Source organism: Camelus ferus, chromosome 18 (assembly GCF_009834535.1).
Source record: "Camelus ferus isolate YT-003-E chromosome 18, BCGSAC_Cfer_1.0, whole genome shotgun sequence".
Lineage (NCBI taxonomy): Eukaryota > Metazoa > Chordata > Mammalia > Artiodactyla > Camelidae > Camelus > Camelus ferus.
The window spans coordinates 7,010,881-7,023,997 of record NC_045713.1 but is presented as its reverse complement, the minus strand read 5'-3'; the positions used below and the strand labels follow the sequence as shown (position 1 = coordinate 7,023,997).

The 13,117-nt window shown below is 52.2% G+C and overlaps 1 protein-coding gene across 4 annotated transcripts; it reads left to right on the top strand.

Moving 5' to 3' along the window:
* The first annotated feature begins 4,059 nt into the window (after positions 1-4,059).
* Positions 4,060-6,460, top strand: PVRIG (PVR related immunoglobulin domain containing). 4 transcript variants are annotated; one of them, XM_032459723.1, is made up of 5 exons: positions 4,481-4,860; positions 4,945-5,295; positions 5,469-5,592; positions 5,681-5,741; positions 5,846-6,460. In XM_032459723.1, exons 1-5 carry the CDS (start codon positions 4,800-4,802, stop codon positions 6,164-6,166), a joined length of 918 nt encoding a protein of 305 aa, XP_032315614.1. In that variant the 5' UTR covers positions 4,481-4,799; the 3' UTR covers positions 6,167-6,460. The 4 variants fall into 4 exon arrangements, with proteins under 4 accessions (XP_032315611.1, XP_006189283.3, XP_032315614.1 ...); XM_006189221.3 differs by having other exon boundaries at positions 4,063-4,860; positions 5,681-6,460; XM_032459721.1 differs by having other exon boundaries at positions 4,629-5,295.
* The last annotated feature ends 6,657 nt before the right edge of the window (positions 6,461-13,117 follow it).

The following is a 13,117-nucleotide window of genomic DNA, read 5'->3' as shown; positions in this document are numbered from 1 at the left end:
TGGAGCTCACCCTGGGGACATGAATACTGTCAGCAACCATTTTTGGTGCTTGTTCTACCACATGGATCCTGGTGCTGGCAAGTATAATTTTGGAATCCTCTCTTCTAGGTCAGCCTCGGGACCTCGCCTCATCACTACCCCCACCCCCACCACCTGTAGGCACCAGTCCTGGGATGCCTCAGGCCAAGCAACGAGCCAGGGCTCTGGCGGGCCCTGGGGCTGGTGTACACCTGCTGGTGTGTTAGTTGGGTCCTGACAAAGAAGCTGTGAGGGTGTGGTGGTCCTGGGGCTGGTGTCCACCCACTGGTGGGCCAGGCTGGCATCCAAGATAGCCCCACATACCAGCAGGTAGGCTGCCTTGAGACCCTGAGTCCACAGCCACATCTGGACATAGCCTTGTCCACCAGAGGGCACAGGACCTGGCCTCACCTCACACACCAGACCACCCAGCTCCGCCCACATCAGCAGGCACCAGCCCCAGGACACCCTGGGCTCTGGTCCATGTACCAGTTAGCCAGCACTGGCCTCAGGACTGACCTAACATCAGTGGACAGGTACCAGCCCCACCTACCAGCAGGTGGATATCAGCCCCAGGACTGCCACAGCCCCACAGCCTGCTGTGGCAGGACACAGCCCACCCACCGGCAGGCAGGCATCAGCCTGGGGATCCCCCAGGCCCTGCCCTTGCCCACCACCATGCCAACTCCAGCTTTGGGATACCTTGGGCCCTGTAGCCAGAGACCCTGGGATCCAGCAGCATCCATTAGCAGACTGACAACTTCAGGGCCCAGGGCCCTGTAGTCAGAGACCCCAGGACCCAGCTCCACACACCAGTGCAGCACTAGCCCTAGGACCCCAGGGGCCTCCCTGGGTCCCGACTCCCACTAGCAGGCCAACAGCAGCTCTGAGATCCCTTTGACTCCTCAGCCAGCTGCCCTGGGATCCAGCCCCACTCAGCAGACCAGCTTTGTGACAGCCTGGAACCTGGAGCCATCTGAGTCAGGAAGCAGCCCCACCCATGAGCAGGCTGACGCTGGATCCAGTCATTCTGGACTCACAACCACCTCAGAATCTGGCTCAGACCACTACTGAACCAGCGCTAATCCCAGGACCACCCAGGGTTCCACAACCCGCTGCCTTGGGATCTGGCCCTGCCAACTGGTTGGCTGGCAGCCTCTGGACACGGCAGGGCCTAGGAGCCAACTGGACTGGGGGCCAGCTATACTTACCAGATTGCCCATAGTAATTGGCCTGCCTCAACAGAGGAACCCATGCAACCCACATGGGGGTACCCCTAGAGCATACAGCCCTGGTGACCAGCGGGGAGCATGCTGCTAAGATGTATAGGATGTCTCCTACAAAACACCACTTCTCCACCATCAGGAAATGCAGTCAGCCTACCAGATACATAGGAAAAAACAACAAATTAGGCAAAACAAGGTGACAGAGGAATGTGTTTCAAATGAAGGAACAAGATAAAGCACCAGAAGAACTAAGTGAAGTGAGGATAGGCAATATGCTAACTAAAGAGTTGACAGTAATGGACGTAAAGATGATCAAAGAACTTGGGAGAAGAATGGATGAATGGAGTGAGAAGTTAGTTTTTAACAAAGTTAGAAAATATAAAGAGGAACCCAGCAGAGATGAAGACTACAATAACTGAAATGAAAAATGCACTAGAAGGAATCAACAGTAGATTAAATAATATAGGGGAACAGATAAGTGAGCTTGGAAGACCGTGGTGTAAACCACTGCAGCTGAACAGAGAAAAGCAAAAGAATAAAAAGAAATAAGAACAGTTTAAGAGACCGCCAGGAAAACACTGAGCATCCTAACATTTGCATTATAGAGGTCCCAGAGAGAGGAGAGAGAAAAAGCGGGCAGGGAACACATTTGAAGACATAATAGCTGAAAACTTCCATAATCCAGGAAAGGAGACAGACATGCAGATCCAGGAAGCAGAGTCCCAAAGAGGACCACACCAAGACATGTAATTAAAATAGCAAAAAATTAAAGCTAAAAAGTGAATATTAAAAGCAGTAAGGGAAAAAGTAACAAGGTACGCACGAGGGAACCCTCATGAGACTATCAGCTGACTTCAGCAGAAACTGCAGGCCATTAAGGGAGTGGCATGGTACGGTGAGCAAAGGGAAAAACTTGCGGCTAAGAACACTACCTAGTAAGGTGTGCATTCAGATTTGACAGATAAAAGTTTTACAGACAAGCAAAAGCTGAAGGAGTTCAGCACCACCAAACCAGCTTTATAAGAAATGTTAAAGGGACTTATCTAAGAAAAAAAGGCCACTATTAGAAATACAAAAATTACAAAAGGAAAACGCTCAGTGGTAAAGGCAAATATACAGGAATGGTACATTAACCACTTACAAGCCTGTGGGAAGGTTAAAAGACAAAAGTAGTAAAATCATCTATATCTGCAATAAGTGGTTAAGGAATGCACAAAAGGAAGCTATAAAATACGATGTAAAAACAGTGATTATGGGGGGGTAGTAAAAATGCAGGGTTGTTAAATGCATTTGAAATTGAGAGATCAGCAATTTAAAATAGTCACATGTATATAGATTTCTCTATATAAGCCTCATGATAACAACAAACCAAAAATCTCTAACAGATATACAACAAATAGGAATTCAAACATAACACTAAAGATAGTCAACTCACAAGGGTATCGAACACAAGAAAGGAATAAAAGAATTACAGAAACAACAAGAAAACAAGTCTGGCAATAAGTGCACTCCCATCAGTAATTACTTTAAATGTAAATGGACTAAATGCTTCAATCAAGAGACACACTGGTTGAATGGATAAAAAAATAAGACCCATACCTATGTTGCCTACAAGAGACTCACTCCGGATCTAAAGACACACAGAGACTAAAAGTGAGGGGATGGAAAAAGGTGCTTCATGCAAATGGAAATCAAAAGAAATCTGGGGTAGCAATACTTACATGAGACAAAATAGGCTTTAAAACAAAGGCTGGAGGTGGGGCCTCTAATGGCAGCTTCTGGAGTTAATTATATGGACACTAAGGTAAGGGGTACGTGGACCCTTCACCCCTCAGATGTGACTGCTCTGCACTGTTGTTCACGCTGGTTATTTGTGCCCCTGTCTGTGTAGGGAGACACCCCACAGTGTGGGTTCACACCCCCCCCATAGAGCTCAGTTCCCGTGCAGTGTTTACTCCAGGGTTACCAGCACCACTGGGGAGCAGGCCGTGTGAACGGTTCCGTGATCGTGGGGCCTACACTGTGGGGTAAATAATGCGTGTGAGCAATTTAACAGGAGCCATTCTAGTCCGTGCCTTCTGAATAGTATAAAAGCTAGAGGGAAGCTCTTCTGATTTGAAAACCCTCATCCCATTCACAGGAAGTAGCCCAGGTCCTTGAAAAATGAGTAGAGAGTGAGTGAAGATCTAACGTACATCCTTACAGTTTCACTTGTGTCTTCCTTCTTAAAAATATCAACAACAAAAAACAAAAACAGAAAAACCCGAAGGCGGAACAAAGGCTGGCCTGAGAGCAGGGCAGGGGGCAGTGAAGAGACCGGCCTGGAGGCCGTGCTAATCCAGGCTCTCAGGTGTGGTTGGGCTAATGCCATGGGATTAGACAGGATTATATGGAGATGGGCACGTGGATCGGGCAGGCCTCAGTGACCACAGCCCGGGGGTCGGGCCACCTCTCGGTTTTCACCACACCCTGGGCAAGAATCCTCAACACCGACCTGTGGCTCTGGCCTGGAGCTCACCAAGCTCCTCTCAGCCCAGAGGCAAGCTCAGCACGGGGTACGACAGGACACAAAGCATTCTGATCCCTTGTCACTGCTGATGGCAGCATCCTGGTCGGTTTGCGTTCAGTAAATGAACATAGCTGGGAAAGCAATTTGGAGCAACACTTGGTGGGGCACGACGGCTTGAGTCCAAGAGTTGGCGGCGGGAGCGGGAAGAAGCTCAGGCGGTGGCTGGGAAGCCTTCAGTTTCCTGATGGGCCAGAGATGAGGGAAGAGTCCCAGATGACTGTGCCTTGGGCCTGAGCAGCTGGAAACCCTCGGCCTTCAGCTGGGGGGACAGGGCTGCCGATGGGGCAGAGTTCAGTTTGGGGCACGTTGACAGGCATCCGGGAGAAGGTGCTCAGTGGGACAGCTGGAGTTAGAGGTGGGAGTTCAGGAGGGAGGTCTGGGTTGGGATTCGACATGGGACTGGTGGGCACCTAGGTGTGTGGATGGCCGCTTCAGGTGTCCTCAAGAGGCAAGTGACAGTCAAGTGGTGCCTGGCTCCTAGGCAGTCCCCCCTGGTTCTTCTGCTTACAGGTCTTCCTCTTCCCAAGTGCCACACATTCCCCACCCCTTAGCTGGGCGAGAGCCTTCTTCTTAAGGAGAAACCAGGGCCCCTCCCTCCCACGGGAAGGACGTTCCTCTCACGTCCCCGAAACACCTCTTCCCTCCCCCTCCTCACCCTTCCCCAGGCCCTGGCCTGCCCGGGGCTGTTACCCACAGACAGGGTGGGGAAGGGGGCCTGAGCTGCCGCCCTGCTCGCCCTGAAGCACAGCGTGGGTGGGGACAGGGAAAACCTGTCACTGTCACTCTGTCTCTTGAGGGCCTGAGGTCCACGCCCCTGTTCACCGCACTGAGGCAATCTGAGAGAAGGAAGTGGGGCAGATTTGTGGAGAGCACTGAGCAGCGGCTTCCAGGGCCAGCTCACACGTAAAAGCTTCCTGCGATGAGAACGGAAACACAAGTGCTGTCCCCACCTCGGCAGCCCCCAGAGCCGGGGCCCGAGGGAAGCCATGGACAGGCCCCGGGCCCTGGGCCTGCTCTTGGCGCTGCTGACTCTCTGCATCACGGCTGGTGAGTGGGGGCCTGCGGAGAAGCAGAGGCCACGGGGGCGGATGGAGAACCCGCCTGGGCCCTTCCTATGCCTGTGCCCCACAGGGACCCCTGAGGTGTGGGTGCAAGTTCAGATGGAGGCCACCGAGTCCCCGTCCTTCACCGTCCGCTGTGGATTCCTGGGATCTGGCTCTATATCCCTGGTGACTGTGAGCTACGGGGGCCCCGATGGTGCTGGAGGAACCATGCTGGCGGTGTTGCACCCAGAATTCGGCACCCAGCACTGGGCCCCTGCCTGCCAGGCCCACTGGGAAACCAGAACCAGCATCTCCCTCACCCTGGAAGGGTCTGAGGGGAGAAGCTCCAGTCCCAACACCACCTTCTGCTGCAAGTTTACTTCCTTCCCCGAGGGTTTCCAGGAGGCCTGTGGGAACCTCTCCCTCAGCACAGACCAAGGTGGGGTTCAGGAGGGGAGGGCACCCAGGGAGGACAGGGAGGGATGCAGGGACGCGGGGGTACCAGCTGTTTGTCTGCCGTGTGTGTGTGTGTGTGTGTGTGTGTGTGTGTGTGTGTGTGTGTGTGTGTGTGTTTGTGTGTGTCTCTCTCTCTCTCTCTCTCTCTCTGCACAGGGCTCCCTGCTCCAACGCCAGCCCCCATGCTGCGGGCCGACCTGGCTGGGATCTTGGGGGTCTCGGGGGTCCTCTTCTTTGGCTGCATCTGCCTCCTCTACCTCCTGTATCGACAAAGGCACTGGTGAGACCCAGCCCCTGCCGGGCCCACCCAAATCCCCACAGCACTCGCGGTCACTGCTTTGCTTCTGAACATCCTAACTCTCTCCCAGGTCTATCATGAAGCTTCAGCCACCCAGACACAGGGGCCCCCAGACACAGAGGCCAGCAAGCGTGAGGATCAGGGGGTCGTTTTGGAGAGGGGAGCGGAGCGGGCGGGAGCTGGGACGCCGTGAGGCCGAGCCTCACTTGGATCTCCTTCCGTGTCACCCCTGCAGGCAGCCGGCCAAGCCTCCCGGACCTCTCTCCACGCCCCCTACGCCACCATCAACACCAACTACTTCTGCCCAGAAACTCTGGCCCGGGTCCTCCCGCCCCAGCCACTGCGCGGGTGGGCGCCGCCCCCCACCCGCGCGGCGCGCCGCCCCCAGAGCGCCGCCCCCTGGGCGCCCCTGGCCACCTCTGCGCGCGGCAGCTTCGTCTTGGTCGAGAACGGACTCTATGCTCCGGCAGAAAGGAGGCCTCTCCACGCCGGCCCCTACCTCCTCCCTCACCCTCTTGGGCGCAGAGCCATGGAGGGTCGTTTAGGAGTTCGATAAGAGGGACCCTAAGTCCACGCCGCCTTTCTCCCCTCCCGGACGCCTGGGATCCCCTTCTGTTTGGTGTGTGTCCTGGGTGCCCACCGTCTTTGCACATCTTGCTTTATTCCAGTAAGTGTCTTCACGCGTACCAGGCCCGGGCCCACTTGCCGCGGATGTGGTCAGCACGTGGGTACGTGTGGGCGCAGGTGTGTATGTGAGATGACAAACCCCATCTCAGGTTGTTTCCTGTTTTCGAGTCCCCAACCCTCCCAGGTGAGGTCAAAACTAAGTAAAGAAAAATGATTTCTCTCACCTGGGCCTTTTCTTTGGGGGGTTTAAGAGGTTAGAGGCAGTTTGAACTCCGGGGAGGCAGGACCAAGTTAGAACTGAAGGGAGAGGGGAGGCCTCAGCAGGGGATCTCTCTCCCCTGCCCTGACCTGGGGACGGGGGACTTCTGGCCCTGCAGACCTTGCTGAGGGACACCAGGTGGAAAGATAGGGTCGGGGGTTTGGTGGCCCCCAGGCAGGACTGTCCATACTCAAATCCCTATGTCCTAGGACAGCAGCAAGGGCTTCTGAGGGCTTTAACCCCAGAAGAGTTCCTGTGGTCTGGCCTGGCGTCTCTGGGACAGGGGCTCCCCGAGCTGGCCTGGGGTGGGGCCCTGATGCCCTCCCTCCACACAGCTGACATTCAGAGGTAGGGGACACACCTCAGATCTTCCCACAGTGGCTTTGTCTGGCTCCTCAACTATTACAGGCCATTCCGGAGACAGGCAGGGGCCCACTCAGACCTAACACACACTCCACCACCCACTCATCTTCCCCTCAGGAGCCAGCCCGCCTGGAAACAGCCCTAGTAGCCTGGAAACAGCAACCCTCATCACATCTTTGCCACATGAGACAACACGGTGAGAGAGCTCTGCAAGCGGCAAAGCTCCCCAGGGCGTGGTGGATTGAAGCCGACAGGGGCCGCGTGGGCCTGGAGCCCAGCTAAGGCAGCTCCCCAGCAGGGCAAATGCTAGTGGGGGACACCTGCCGCTCAGCCCCTTCTTTGGTCCCGCATGTGGGAAATCCCAGGCAGTGCCACCTGCTAAATCGCTCTGCCTGGCTCAGGGAGGGCCTGTCCAGAGGCTGTGTCCAACTACAGAAACTTCTGGAAACCCAGCTTACTGTTCCAGGCACACTTGGTTGTGGCCTTCCCAGGACCCATCGCCATCTAGCCACCAGCCCTACACCATGCTGGGGAGAGAGTGACCTAGACAGGGCAAGGGGGTGGTTAAGGGGTCATAGGGCCTGCTTTCCTCAGTCAGGGGTCATCATCCTCTGAGAAGCCCTCAGCACTGACCTGGTCAGCTCAGTGGTCCCTGCAGGGCTGCGGGTTCAAGGGAGAGAGGAGGGGTGCTGCGAAGGTCTCTGAGGAAAGTCAGGGGAATATCAGTAAAGGAGGGAGTAGCTCACAGCCAGGCCACCTTGGGACCACGTCAAGACCAGAGATGGGGAAGGGGGCAGTGGGGCTCAGGGGAAGCCTTGGAGGAGGCCTCACTTCCCTAGGAAGAGACTGTTCATGGGACAAGGGGGCAGCTCTGAGGGCTCCCAGGCCCTCAACCAGGCCCCTTGCCCATCATAGTCAGGGAGAGCCCCCGACCCAAGCCCATCTCCACAAGCTCAGGAGGCCACAGCCCAGCCTGGTCCTGTTACGTGAAACCAAAAACCTCAGGACCCAGCAAGTCCCTGCAGATGGCCTGCTCCCTACTGCCCAGCCCAAGTGCCAGAACCAGCAGCATTGAAGGGACCAGCAGAGAGCGCCGGGTTGTGGCCCTGTGCCTGGAGGTGTGGCTGCACACAGCTCCTGAAAGCAGCGTCAGCCCCACCATCTTGGAGATGATGCTCTACTGTTCCTTCATTCAACATGTGGGGAAACTGAGGCCCAAGCAGGAGAAAACTGGCCCAAGGGGACAGAGCTGAATCAGCCCAGCATCTCCACTGGGCATCCAGGACATGCCCCAGGCCATCCTCCCATATAAGGCTGCTGCTTTGAACAGACGTGGCTTGGAATACCGGGGGCCACTCCCTGGCGGTGGGACCTCCAGTGGCTTACTTAACCTCTTAGAGGCTCACTTTGCTTCTCATATAAGGACGGCAAAGGCTGAGGGGAGTGTGAAGATTGGAAAGCAGGGTCGAGTACTGAGCAACTTGTCACAGACTATCTTGTTTAGTACTTACAGAAAATATCTGCTCCTTGGGGTTGTTAGAAGCCCACTTAGCGAAAGTGGAGCCTGAGCCCAAGATCACACAGCTAGAAGGCAGAGAGATTCATACCGGGGAGGAGAGGGGGTGGGGCACCACCATGCTGGCCCTGGAGATGCTTAGCTCCTGGTGGGGCCCTGCTGGGGCGTCAGGTCGAGGCAGAGCTAGGTGCCGGAAGCCAGGCGTGTGGATGCCACCAGGTGACACCACTGACACAAGCAGCAGAGGAGTCCGGCTGGGCAGCCACCCCGGAGGCGGCCCTGGAGGTCCTTCTGCAGATGTCAGCCCTGCCGCAGAGAAGAGCATCCTCAGAGGCACAGGGGGTGGGCAGGGGAACAGAATTGTGAACTACCCACGTCCAGGACCCATACCCACTCAGTACCGGGCCCACAGCCCCCCTTCTGCCTACTGAGCTGGCCCAGGAGCCCAACCTGGAGCCCAGGACCGGAGCTCAACCTGCCCCCAGACCGCCCTCAGGACCCTCCCTCCCTGGTAACTACCTCCAGCCCCCGTCAACTGCTCCTTCTCCTCACCCCACTGCAGTCCAGCAGCAGGTCCCCGAGAACAAGCCACCCTGACCTTCTGCCCCTTGGCGACCCCGGAGCCCTCTGTCCGCAGCCCAGCCCCTACCCACCCTGGGGCTCGCCCCCAGCCCTATTCTGAGCCCAGGCTCCGGCTCAGCCCGCTAGAGCACTCCTCCCCACTCAGGTCCCATCATGTGTCCCCATGGCCTACGGCTCCCCACCAGCACCCCTGCACCACTAGCCTCAGTCCAGTGCCAGCTCCTACCCTCTGTGTAGCCCACTGCCCATCCAGCTTCTCTCAGTTTGGGGCCCTTGGCTGCCACTGCTCTGTACTGACCTGCACCCAGATGGAGTGCTGGACCCTTGGCACCACCACCACGGCCGGGTGTGTGACCTTGAGCCCCTTGTGGGGCCAGGGAGCCACAGACCTTTGCTGGGTTCACTGCAGAGGCTGGGCGACGTCACAGCCTTGCTCCCAGTCCTGCCGGGGCGCCCACCCGCTGCTGCTGAGCTCAGCAGTGAAAGGAGGGGCCTGGGACCTAGAGAGAAGAAATCGGACCTGGGGTGTCGGAGGACTCTGCCAGCAGGACGCAGGGAGAGGGCCTAGCCTGGAGGGGCCAGAGTTGAGCCAGGAGAGCCTCCTGCATCCCTCCTGGTCTCTGGGCCTCTTCCAGGCCCAGGAGAGTAACTCCCCCAAGAGAAATCAGAGATGGTGCCCCCATTCCAAGCTTAGGGACACACAGGGTCAGGGGGAGGCTCTCCAACCTCAGGTTCCAGTCAAACCCTGCTGAGTGGGGCTGGTAACATCTGGAATTTCCAGAGCTGAGCCCGCAAACAGCTTTATTTCAGCATCTGTGGAAAGGGTCAGAAAGCTGCACTGTTGGCAGAAAAATACACACATTACAAATGTTAAACGAAAAAGATCAGGGTGCTCTGAGAAGGAACAGTAGGGCCTCCTGAGTAGATGACTTTCTTCTCATTTTTTTTTTTATTGTTGCAAAATACACATAACGTAAAATTTACCACCGTAACCATTTTTTAAGGGAAAAAAATATTGAAACATACTGACCAACAATATTATGGTAGTTCCAGGTGTACTACGTAGCGATTTGACATTTGTGTGCAGTATGAAACGATCACCGTAAGTCTAGTGACCATCTTTCTCCATACAAAGTCACTACAACATTACTGACCATGTTCCGTGTACTGTACAGTACATGCCCGTGGCTTATTTATTTTATAACTGTCGATTTTTACCTCTTAATCCCCTTCACCTATTGCCCCCACCACCCTCCCTTCTGGTAATTACCCGTTTGTTCTCTGTATCTATCAATCTGTTTTCATTTTGTTTTGTTTTGCTTTTCTTCGTTAGATTCCCCATAGAAATGAGATCATATGATTTTTAACTTTCTCTCACTTATTTCACATGGCATAACACCACCTAGATCCATCCATGTTGTTGCAAATGGCAAGATTTCATTTTTTTAAATGGCTGAGTAATATTCCATTGTGTATAGTATGTATGTATATATACATATATACAAATATACAACATATATACATTGTATGTGTGTGTGTATATATACATACAAACATTTATATATATATACATATATATATGTGCCTATATGCATCACATCTGCCTTATCCATTCATGTACTGATGGGCATTTAGGTTGCTTCCATTTCTTGGCTAATGTAAATAATGCTGCAGTGAACATTGGGGTGCATATATTTTTTCAAATTAGTGTTTTCATTTTCTTCAGGTAAATACCCAGAAATAAAACTGCCTATGATATGGCAGTTCTATTTTTAATTTTTTGAGGGAACTCCATGCTGCTTTCCATAGTGGCTGCACCAATTTACATTCTCACCAACAGAGCACAAGTGTCCTCTCTGCTCCACATCCCCACCAGCACTTGTTATTTGTCACCTTTATGGTGACAGCCATTCTGACAGTGTAAGGTGGTATCTCATTGTGGTTTTGATTTGCAAGACATTGAAAAGAAAACCTAAATGTAAGTGGGAGTTCTCTAGGCAAGGATTGTGAGGAGATCATTCCAGGTAGAAAAGTATGTGTACAAAGGCCCAGAGATTAAAAAGAGGAAAATAAGGAAACAATCCCATTTACCATCACATCAAAAAGAATAAAATACCCAGGAATAAAGCTACCCGAGGAGGTAAAAGACCTGCACTTGAAACACTATAAGACACAATGAAAGAAATTGAAACTGATAAAAACAGATGGAAAGATACACTCTGTTCTTAGATTGGAAACACTAATATTGTTACAATGACCATACTACCTGAGGCAATCTACAGATTCAATGCAATCCCTATCAAAATACCCATGACATTTTCCACAGAACTAGAACAAATAATTTCAGAATTTATATGGAACTTCAAAAGACCCCAAATAACCAAAACAATCTTGAGAAAGAAGAAAAGAGCTGGAGGAATCATGTTCCCTGACTTCAGACTACACTACAAAGCTACAATTATCAAAACAGCATGCTACTGGCACAAAATAGACACACAGGTCAATGGAACAGAATACAGAGCCCAGAAATACACCCACACATTTATGGTCAATTCACTATGACAAAGGAGGCAAGAACATGCAATGAAGAAAAGACAGTCTCTTCAATAAGCGGTTCTGGAAGAACTGGACAGCTACTTGTAAAAGAATGAAATTAGAACATTCTCTAATACCATATTCAAACATAAACTCAAAATGGATTAAAGACCTAAATACAAGACTGGATTCTATAAAATCCCTAGGCTGTAAGAAACCTAGACTCCTCTTCTAAAGAGCAGGTATATACTTAACTTGCTTCAAAACAAGACAGAGAAAGCATGTTGAAACTACATGGCCTGGTTCTATCCCCAGTACCTCCATGAAAAAAAAAAAACAAAATAAAGAAAGAAAGAAAGTAAGAAACTACACAGGACTCTGGCCAGTTTCCCACGACAGCCCCAGTGTGTCCCCCAGCCTGAGCCGCATGCTGCACCAGCCCTGCTTGCTCTGTGGTGCAGCTGCACACTAGGGTGAAGGCTGCAGTGGTCAAGGGGAGTGCTCAGTTGTGAGAGGCAGGGCCAACCCAGACCAGGAACAGCATCTGAACGGATTGCGGGCAGCCATTACTGGGACTTAAGGGCAGCACATCAGCAGTCCAGGACTCAGACTGGGACCAGGGTAACCATAGCTCATGCTCAGATCCATGCTGAACACCGGCTCCAGGCCCTTTTGCTCCAGCACTTCCCTATTCTTGAGCAAGAGTGTTGGCTCCAGGAGGAGGGAGAGCACACACTTAGAGGGAGTAGAGCCAGCTCAGATCCAACCCTCAGGGCTCCTGTTCCAGCAACTTGGGACACACCCCCACTCCTAACAGGGTGGCGCTAGACGCTGAGCAGAGGAGAAGCCCTGGCTCACACCTGGATCAGGCTTTAGCATCTCCATCTCCAGCCCCACCTGCTACCAGGGTGATAGTTGCAAGAACACCCTAGGGAAAGATGTGACTCATACTCATGTCAGATCCCGCTCTCCCAGCAAAACCACTAGGCAAGTGCAGACTGTACTGGAATGTTCCCACATAAGGACACCCCATCAAAACATCAATAATTAACTGTTTCATGTAATTTCATAGAAACAGAGAAAGTTAAGCAAAATGAGAAGACAGAGGAATTTGTTTCAATTAAAAAAATAAGAGAAAACCCCTGAAAAAAAATTAATGAAACAGAAATAAGTAACTTATTAGATAAAGAGTTCAAAGCATTAGTAATAGGAATGTTAACTGAATTAGGGAAAAGAATAAACACAATGAGATACTTAACAAAGAACTAGAAAATATTTTTTAAAAAGTCAGAATTGAAGAATAAAATACCTGAAATGAAAACACACTAGAAGGGATTAACACAGACTAGGTGATACAGAAGAACACATGAGTGATCTAGAAGATAGAATAATGGAAATCACTCAATCAGAACAGCAAAAAGAAAAACAAATTTTAAAAATGAGAACAGTTTAAAGGACCCTTCAGACAACATCAAGTGTACCGATGTTCACATAGAAGGGTCCCTGAATGAGAAGCGAGAGAGAAAGTGGTGGGAAATGTATTTGATGAAATTATGGCTGAAAACTGCCCAAACTTGAAGAAGGAAACATATCTGTACAGGAAGCACAGAGGGTTCCAAACAAGA

Coding starts and splice junctions, on each gene's coding strand:
- PVRIG (XM_032459720.1), top strand. CDS start 4,800: ATGGACAGGCCCCGGGCCCTGGGCCTGCTCTTGGCGCTGCTGACTCTC. Junction 5,296..5,468: donor CTCCCTCAGCACAGACCAAG/GTGGGGTTCAGG, acceptor CTCTCTGCACAG/GGCTCCCTGCTCCAACGCCA. Junction 5,593..5,680: donor CTGTATCGACAAAGGCACTG/GTGAGACCCAGC, acceptor ACTCTCTCCCAG/GTCTATCATGAAGCTTCAGC.